This window comes from Sardina pilchardus, chromosome 13 (genome assembly GCF_963854185.1).
Source record: "Sardina pilchardus chromosome 13, fSarPil1.1, whole genome shotgun sequence".
NCBI classification, from domain to species: domain Eukaryota; kingdom Metazoa; phylum Chordata; class Actinopteri; order Clupeiformes; family Clupeidae; genus Sardina; species Sardina pilchardus.
In genome coordinates this window covers 34,259,903-34,269,902 of record NC_085006.1, presented here as the reverse complement: position 1 = coordinate 34,269,902, position 10,000 = coordinate 34,259,903, and the positions used below count along the sequence as shown (strand labels likewise).

The 10,000-nt window shown below is 43.5% G+C and overlaps 1 protein-coding gene across 2 annotated transcripts in view; it reads right to left on the bottom strand.

Moving 5' to 3' along the window:
- LOC134100213 (ferroxidase HEPHL1-like) overlaps nucleotides 1-10,000 on the bottom strand; it is a 67,797-nt gene that overhangs the window by 34,802 nt on the left and 22,995 nt on the right. For both annotated transcript variants that reach the window (XM_062553294.1, XM_062553295.1), the window contains exon 11: nucleotides 2,165-2,377. In XM_062553294.1, coding sequence (XP_062409278.1) covers nucleotides 2,165-2,377 — 213 coding nt within the window. The remainder of the gene's footprint in view (nucleotides 1-2,164; nucleotides 2,378-10,000) is intronic.

Here is a 10,000-nt window from a genome sequence, read left to right as displayed (position 1 = left end):
ACATTCTTCAATCACAAAGAAAATTAGTGTCCTTAGCGGTTTGATTTTTACTCATTTTTTGAATTAAGGCATTACAATCAATTCTCAAAAGATGATTTTATATTCCTCTTTTTAGTCAACTTTAGCATGGGTATGAATACTTACTATAGCCACTGTATATATATATATATACACATGTATATATATATATATATATATATATATATATATATACACATGTATATATATATATATATATATATATATATATACACACACACTGTATAATGCTTTCTACATAGGCCTAATGACATTTCGGATATTCATGACATTCATGACTATTCATATTACAACTCCGCCTCTTTAATTCAGCTGTCGGCTTGAAGCCTCAAAATATTGTAAACAAAGTAGCATAGCATTAGTTGGCTAGCTCATTATAGTCTACAGGTTGGACTGTTCAGTTTCCCCACGTGTGTATAAGTTTCAAGGTAGGCCAATACTTTTTCTCCTTGGGACAGGCAAAGTCTTGGAGTTGGAAAACATTGACATGATCAGTCAACTTGAATGCAAGAGTTTTAATAACATTTGTGCAGTGTGCTATGATGTTAACCGGATTTAATTATAATTTCGCTAGTCGTCTTCTATACGTCATTGATTTCAAGATTGTGAATGTACATGTCGAGGGGCGGGTGTTCATTGAGCGTGCACGAGAGAGAGAGAGAGAGAGGGAGAGCGAGAGAAAGCGGTCCTAGGAGAGAGGGTTTACTTCTATACAGTAGAGATGCACCGATTGCAATTTTTTGGCCGATTACGATTTCTGATTTTTTATAGAATTTGACTGGCCGATACCGATTTTAGACGATTCCGATTTCATTTCTTCTAACCACTTTACAGCACACCCAAAAAGTTACTTTCTATCTTTTCTTTAATACAATATGTTAATATAGAAATATAATCAACTTATCAATGGTTGGTAAAAAAATGTGAATAGACAGATTCTTCTTCAAGTCCTCTTCAGCTGCAGTATTCCCAGTGTGGGACATTAATATCACACACTAGGCTACTAGGCCTAATAGAAATGCACTGTGGGAACACCTATGTTTTCTTCTCACATCCAATATCCAACTGTAACTATCGTCAGAATAGGCTGCTGATAAGTGGATAGTTTGGTGCTACATAGGCTGAGATGTTGGAAAATTACAAAAAATCAAATTTTGAGAAAACAGCCTTGAAACACAGCCAATGACATGCAATTCTCAGTCTACACTCCTCTTTAAACTTTCGTGATTGCTTGCGGATACAAAGGAAGTGTCCATATTTGGATGCCATAACGTCATGCAGGAGAAACACAGCTTTCCAACGACACCACACATGATATGTTTTGTATCACGGTCGCGGTAGACAAAAGGTAATGAAATAAACCTCTAAATGTGTAAATCGGACTTTGTTGTTGTAGTAGTGCGAAAGAATACATGATAAGGTGGCTAACCGAAGCAAAACGTTTATTCCTGCCGTGTCTCGCCTTAAGTGCAGTAGACTACTATGTCGCTGCTTGTTGACAGCGCTTTATCCAGCTGTGGGCACGCAATCAGCGGCAAGGACGGGACGCAATATGGCAAAGCACAGCGTTCGCTGCATAGAACAACTTAGTATTAGCGCTTTATCCAGCCCTGACTGTTGACCTTTGCTAGCTTCATCAAACTTTGCTAACTCAGCTAAGTGATGTTGTTACAAGTACGTGCGAGTGCATTTGACCGGCATAAAATCGGCATGTCTCAGACTGACCGGCCGGGCATGGCCGATCACGTGAAAATCGGCCGATAACGGTCATCAGCCGATCCATCGCTGCATCTCTACTATACAGTTTGGTAAAGTTGCACGCATACTGTAGTCTACAATAGCCATGTTTACATGACAACTTGTGAAAGAAATGTGTGTTTTCACCCGAGCAGCGTCAGGCGCACCAGTGCGACCTAGAATTTTTATCAGGCGCACTCTTGAAAATTTTGGGCGCATATGCGACCAAATTGGTTGCACTCTGGAGCCCTGCACACACACTTACACAACATTTACACAACTCACCTATAAACATTTACACACAACACACTTACACTACTACACATTAACACAAGTAAACAAAGTGTACTGGAACATGTGTGTGTGTACCTAAAGAGGCGTGGCTTACCGCTTCTGTGGGTTGTCATGGTGACCGTGGCACTGGTGTGAGGGAAGAGGTTGAGTGTGTCGCGTGTGTTACCATGGTGACGGAAGACGTTGCCTTGGAAATAGACACCATGGATATCCACCTGGCTGCCAAGGCCAAGAGTGTGCCAGACCACACGATTCCCCACACACACCTCCAGCCCCTGCAGGTTACCATAGAGACGCCCGTTCACACCTGCACACACACACACACACACACACACACACACTGAACGTAAGTTCAGATGACCAACTGGACTTCCAACCTGATATGGACTTGCCTTGGAGAGGAGCTGGTAAGTGTTAACATGCAGTGATTTCAGGAGGTCTAAGCCTGCTCTGCTGGCAGTCACCATTGAGGGGGTCAATGAGGAGGTGGTGAACACATACAAGTACCTGGGCGTACATCTGGACAATAAACTGGACTGGTCAGTCAACACTGAAGCAATATACAAGAAAGGGCAGAGCAGGCTGTACTTCCTGAGGAGGCTGCGCTCCTTCAATGTCTGCAGCAAGCTCCTCTGGATGTTTTACCAGTCTGTTGTTGCCAGCGTCCTCTTCTATGCTGTGGCATGCTGGGGAGGAAGCACTAAGAAGAGGGATGCTGGGCGACTAGACAGGCTGGCAAGGAAGGCTGGCTCTGTTGTGGGAGCTGATCTGGAGTGCATCACTTCAGTATCAGACAAAAGGACCCTGAACAAGCTACACAGCATCCTGGACAATGACTGTCATCCACTCTACAGCACTATCATACAGCAGAAGAGCTTGATCAGCTGGAGACTACGCTCCATGACATGCACAACAGACAGACTGAGGAAGTCATTTGAACCCAGTGCCATACAACTGTACAATGCTTCACTGAAGGGAAAAGGAGAGTTGGACTTCCATGCATAGTATATCTGCACCTCCACCCTCTTATACACCTACATGGCATGGCTTACATGTCTACCCTCTTTTTGTCCATATATTTGACCAATGACTAATGTCTGCACCCATATCTAACTATCCTTGCATTGCTGCTATAACTCTTATATTACTATGTTAGGTTTATTTTAATTGTCCATATATTTATACTAGTACTGTTATTATTACTATGCTTACATTTTGTACTGTACATATTTATTGCTGGTCACTAGAATTTAATCTTGCACTGTTGCACTGTTGGACTTACTATGTTTACATTTTGTACTGTACATATTTATTGCTGGTCACTAGAATTTAATCTTGCACTGTTGCACTGTTGGACTTATTTGCACTACCAACTTGACACACACCTCATATTGGATCACAGTACCAATCCTCCTCAGTACATTCATGGACATCTTATCTATAGTATTTTACTGCTCCTTTAGTCATGTTGATTTGTTGATTTGCTTTGTATTTTCCTGTTTACATTGTATTGTATGTTGTGTGTGGTGTCTTAAGCTGCTGGGACCTTGAATTTCCCCTTGGGGATCAATAAAGTATCTATCTATCTATCTCTCTATCTAACAGTGCTCTGCACTAAACTCCAGGTGGAGAGGAGCTGGACAGCTGGTAAGTGCTCTGTACTAAACTAGAGAGGAGCTGGTAAGTGCTCTGTACTAAACTAGAGAGGAGCTGGTAAGTGCTAACAGTGCTCTGTACTAAACTAGAGAGGAGCTGGTAAGTGCTCTGTACTAAACTAGAGAGGAGCTGGTAAGTGCTAACAGTGCTCTGTACTAAACTAGAGAGGAGCTGGTAAGTGCTAACAGTGCTCTGTACTAAACTAGAGAGGAGCTGGTGAGTGCTCTGTACTAAACTAGAGAGGAGCTGGTAAGTGCTCTGTACTAAACTAGAGAGGAGCTGGTAAGTGTTAACAGTGCTCTGTACTAAACTAGAGAGGAGCTGGTAAGTGTTAACAGTGCTCTGTACTAAACTAGAGAGGAGCTGGTAAGTGTTAACAGTGCTCTGTACTAAACTAGAGAGGAGCTGGTAAGTGCTAACAGTGCTCTGTACTAAACTAGAGAGGAGCTGGTAAGCGCTAACAGTGCTCTGTACTAAACTAGAGAGGAGCTGGTAAGTGCTCTGTACTAAACTAGAGAGGAGCTGGTGAGTGCTCTGTACTAAACTAGAGAGGAGCTGGTAAGTGTTAACAGTGCTCTGTACTAAACTAGAGAGGAGCTGGTAAGTGTTAACAGTGCTCTGTACTAAACTAGAGAGGAGCTGGTAAGTGCTCTGTACTAAACTAGAGAGGAGCTGGTAAGTGCTCTGTACTAAACTAGAGAGGAGCTGGTGAGTGCTAACAGTGCTCTGTACTAAACTAGAGAGGAGCTGGTAAGTGCTCTGTACTAAACTAGAGAGGAGCTGGTAAGTGTTAACAGTGCTCTGTACTAAACTAGAGAGGAGCTGGTAAGTGTTAACAGTGCTCTGTACTAAACTAGAGAGGAGCTGGTAAGTGCTCTGTACTAAACTAGAGAGGAGCTGGTGAGTGCTCTGTACTAAACTAGAGAGGAGCTGGTAAGTGTTAACAGTGCTCTGTACTAAACTAGAGAGGAGATGGTAAGTGTTAACAGTGCTCTGTACTAAACTAGAGAGGAGCTGGTAAGTGCTAACAGTGCTCTGTACTAAACTAGAGAGGAGATGGTAAGTGTTAACAGTGCTCTGTACTAAACTAGAGAGGAGCTGGTAAGTGCTAACAGTGCTCTGTACTAAACTAGAGAGGAGCTGGTAAGTGCTCTGTACTAAACTAGAGAGGAGCTGGTAAGTGTTAACAGTGCTCTGTACTAAACTAGAGAGGAGCTGGTAAGTGTTAACAGTGCTCTGTACTAAACTAGAGAGGAGCTGGTAAGTGCTCTGTACTAAACTAGAGAGGAACTGGTAAGTGCTAACAGTGCTCTGTACTAAACTAGAGAGGAGCTGGTAAGTGTTAACAGTGCTCTGTACTAAACTAGAGAGGAGATGGTAAGTGCTCTGTACTAAACTAGAGAGGAGCTGGTAAGTGCTCTGTACTAAACTAGAGAGGAGATGGTAAGTGTTAACAGTGCTCTGTACTAAACTAGAGAGGAGCTGGTAAGTGCTAACAGTGCTCTGTACTAAACTAGAGAGGAGCTGGTAAGTGCTAACAGTGCTCTGTACTAAACTAGAGAGGAACTGGTAAGTGCTAACAGTGCTCTGTACTAAACTAGAGAGGAGATGGTAAGCGCTAACAGTGCTCTGTACTAAACTAGAGAGGAGCTGGTGAGTGCTCTGTACTAAACTAGAGAGGAGCTGGTAAGTGCTCTGTACTAAACTAGAGAGGAGCTGGTAGCAGTGCTCTGTACTAAACTAGAGAGGAACTGGTAAGTGCTCTGTACTAAACTAGAGAGGAGCTGGTAAGCGCTAACAGTGCTCTGTACTAAACTAGAGAGGAGCTGGTAAGTGCTAACAGTGCTCTGTACTAAACTAGAGAGGAGCTGGTAAGTGCTCTGTACTAAACTAGAGAGGAGCTGGTAAGTGCTCTGTACTAAACTAGAGAGGAGCTGGTAAGTGTTAACAGTGCTCTGTACTAAACTAGAGAGGAGCTGGTAAGTGCTAACAGTGCTCTGTACTAAACTAGAGAGGAGCTGGTAAGTGTTAACAGTGCTCTGTACTAAACTAGAGAGGAGCTGGTAAGTGTTAACAGTGCTCTGTACTAAACTAGAGAGGAGCTGGTAAGTGCTAACAGTGCTCTGTACTAAACTAGAGAGGAGCTGGTAAGTGCTCTGTACTAAACTAGAGAGGAGCTGGTAAGTGCTCTGTACTAAACTAGAGAGGAGCTGGTAAGTGCTAACAGTGCTCTGTACTAAACTAGAGAGGAGCTGGTAAGTGTTAACAGTGCTCTGTACTAAACTAGAGAGGAGCTGGTAAGTGTTAACAGTGCTCTGTACTAAACTAGAGAGGAGCTGGTGAGTGCTCTGTACTAAACTAGAGAGGAGCTGGTAAGTGCTAACAGTGCTCTGTACTAAACTAGAGAGGAGCTGGTAAGTGCTCTGTACTAAACTAGAGAGGAGCTGGTAAGTGCTAACAGTGCTCTGTACTAAACTAGAGAGGAGATGGTAAGTGTTAACAGTGCTCTGTACTAAATTAGAGAGGAGCTGGTAAGTGTTAACAGTGCTCTGTACTAAACTAGAGAGGAGCTGGTAAGTGCTAACAGTGCTCTGTACTAAACTAGAGAGGAGCTGGTAAGTGCTCTGTACTAAACTAGAGAGGAGCTGGTAAGTGCTAACAGTGCTCTGTACTAAACTAGAGAGGAGATGGTAAGTGTTAACAGTGCTCTGTACTAAATTAGAGAGGAGCTGGTAAGTGTTAACAGTGCTCTGTACTAAACTAGAGAGGAGCTGGTAAGTGCTAACAGTGCTCTGTACTAAACTAGAGAGGAGCTGGTAAGTGCTCTGTACTAAACTAGAGAGGAGCTGGTAAGTGTTAACAGTGCTCTGTACTAAACTAGAGAGGAGCTGGTAAGTGTTAACAGTGCTCTGTACTAAACTAGAGAGGAGCTGGTAAGTGTTAACAGTGCTCTGTACTAAACTAGAGAGGAGCTGGTAAGTGTTAACAGTGCTCTGTACTAAACTAGAGAGGAGCTGGTAAGTGCTAACAGTGCTCTGTACTAAACTAGAGAGGACCTGGTAAGTGCTCTGTACTAAACTAGAGAGGAGCTGGTAAGTGCTAACAGTGCTCTGTACTAAACTAGAGAGGAGCTGGTAAGTGCTAACAGTGCTCTGTACTAAACTAGAGAGGAGCTGGTAAGTGCTAACAGTGCTCTGTACTAAACTAGAGAGGAGCTGGTAAGTGCTCTGTACTAAACTAGAGAGGAGCTGGTAAGTGCTAACAGTGCTCTGTACTAAACTAGAGAGGAGCTGGTAAGTGCTCTGTACTAAACTAGAGAGGAGCTGGTAAGTGGTAAGTGCTCTGTACTAAACTAGAGAGGAGCTGGTAAGTGCTCTGTACTAAACTAGAGAGGAGCTGGTAAGTGCTAACAGTGCTCTGTACTAAACTAGAGAGGAGCTGGTAAGTGCTCTGTACTAAACTAGAGAGGAGCTGGTAAGTGCTAACAGTGCTCTGTACTAAACTAGAGAGGAGCTGGTAAGTGCTCTGTACTAAACTAGAGAGGAGCTGGTAAGTGCTAACAGTGCTCTGTACTAAACTAGAGAGGAGCTGGTAAGTGCTCTGTACTAAACTAGAGAGGAGCTGGTAAGCGCTAACAGTGCTCTGTACTAAACTAGAGAGGAGCTGGTAAGTGCTAACAGTGCTCTGTACTAAACTAGAGAGGAGCTGGTAAGTGTTCTGTACTAAACTAGAGAGGAGCTGGTAAGTGCTAACAGTGCTCTGTACTAAACTAGAGAGGAGCTGGTAAGTGCTCTGTACTAAACTAGAGAGGAGCTGGTAAGTGCTCTGTACTAAACTAGAGAGGAGCTGGTGAGTGCTAACAGTGCTCTGTACTAAACTAGAGAGGAGCTGGTAAGTGCTAACAGTGCTCTGTACTAAACTAGAGAGGAGCTGGTAAGTGCTAACAGTGCTCTGTACTAAACTAGAGAGGAGCTGGTAAGTGCTCTGTACTAAACTAGAGAGGAGCTGGTAAGTGTTAACAGTGCTCTGTACTAAACTAGAGAGGAGCTGGTAAGTGCTCTGTACTAAACTAGAGAGGAGCTGGTAAGTGTTAACAGTGCTCTGTACTAAACTAGAGAGGAGCTGGTAAGTGCTAACAGTGCTCTGTACTAAACTAGAGAGGAGCTGGTAAGTGCTCTGTACTAAACTAGAGAGGAGCTGGTAAGCGCTAACAGTGCTCTGTACTAAACTAGAGAGGAGCTGGTAAGTGCTAACAGTGCTCTGTACTAAACTAGAGAGGAGCTGGTAAGTGTTCTGTACTAAACTAGAGAGGAGCTGGTAAGTGCTAACAGTGCTCTGTACTAAACTAGAGAGGAGCTGGTAAGTGCTAACAGTGCTCTGTACTAAACTAGAGCTGGTAAGTGCTCTGTACTAAACTAGAGAGGAGCTGGTAAGTGTTAACAGTGCTCTGTACTAAACTAGAGAGGAGCTGGTAAGTGCTAACAGTGCTCTGTACTAAACTAGAGAGGAGCTGGTAAGTGCTAACAGTGCTCTGTACTAAACTAGAGAGGAGCTGGTAAGTGTTAACAGTGCTCTGTACTAAACTAGAGAGGAGCTGGTAAGTGCTAACAGTGCTCTGTACTAAACTAGAGAGGAGCTGGTAAGTGTTCTGTACTAAACTAGAGAGGAGCTGGTAAGTGCTAACAGTGCTCTGTACTAAACTAGAGAGGAGATGGTAAGTGCTAACAGTGCTCTGTACTAAACTAGAGAGGAGCTGGTAAGTGCTAACAGTGCTCTGTACTAAACTAGAGCTGGTAAGTGCTCTGTACTAAACTAGAGAGGAGCTGGTAAGTGTTAACAGTGCTCTGTACTAAACTAGAGAGGAGCTGGTAAGTGCTCTGTACTAAACTAGAGAGGAGCTGGTAAGTGTTAACAGTGCTCTGTACTAAACTAGAGAGGAGCTGGTAAGTGCTAACAGTGCTCTGTACTAAACTAGAGAGGAGCTGGTAAGTGCTAACAGTGCTCTGTACTAAACTAGAGAGGAGCTGGTAAGTGCTCTGTACTAAACTAGAGAGGAGCTGGTAAGTGCTCTGTACTAAACTAGAGAGGAGCTGGTAAGTGCTCTGTACTAAACTAGAGAGGAGCTGGTAAGTGCTAACAGTGCTCTGTACTAAACTAGAGAGGAGCTGGTAAGTGTTCTGTACTAAACTAGAGAGGAGCTGGTAAGTGTTAACAGTGCTCTGTACTAAACTAGAGAGGAGCTGGTAAGTGCTAACAGTGCTCTGTACTAAACTAGAGAGGAGCTGGTAAGTGTTAACAGTGCTCTGTACTAAACTAGAGAGGAGCTGGTAAGTGCTCTGTACTAAACTAGAGAGGAGCTGGTAAGTGTTAACAGTGCTCTGTACTAAACTAGAGAGGAGCTGGTAAGTGCTAACAGTGCTCTGTACTAAACTAGAGAGGAGCTGGTAAGTGCTCTGTACTAAACTAGAGAGGAGCTGGTAAGTGTTAACAGTGCTCTGTACTAAACTAGAGAGGAGCTGGTAAGTGTTAACAGTGCTCTGTACTAAACTAGAGAGGAGCTGGTAAGTGTTAACAGTGCTCTGTACTAAACTAGAGAGGAGCTGGTAAGTGTTAACAGTGCTCTGTACTAAACTAGAGAGGAGCTGGTGAGTGTTAACAGTGCTCTGTACTAAACTAGAGAGGAGCTGGTAAGTGTTAACAGTGCTCTGTACTAAACTAGAGAGGAGCTGGTAAGTGTTAACAGTGCTCTGTACTAAACTAGAGAGGAGCTGGTAAGTGCTCTGTACTAAACTAGAGAGGAGCTGGTAAGTGTTAACAGTGCTCTGTACTAAACTAGAGAGGAGCTGGTAAGTGCTCTGTACTAAACTAGAGAGGAGCTGGTAAGTGTTAACAGTGCTCTGTACTAAACTAGAGAGGAGCTGGTAAGTGCTCTGTACTAAACTAGAGAGGAGCTGGTAAGTGCTCTGTACTAAACTAGAGAGGAGCTGGTGAGTGTTAACAGTGCTCTGTACTAAACTAGAGAGGAGCTGGTAAGTGCTAACAGTGCTCTGTACTAAACTAGAGAGGAGCTGGTAAGTGCTCTGTACTAAACTAGAGAGGAGCTGGTAAGTGCTAACAGTGCTCTGTACTAAACTAGAGAGGAGCTGGTAAGCGCTAACAGTGCTCTGTACTAAACTAGAGAGGAGCTGGTAAGTGCTCTGTACTAAACTAGAGAGGAGCTGGTAAGTGTTAACAGTGCTCTGTACTAAACTAGAGCTGGTAAGTGCTCTGTACT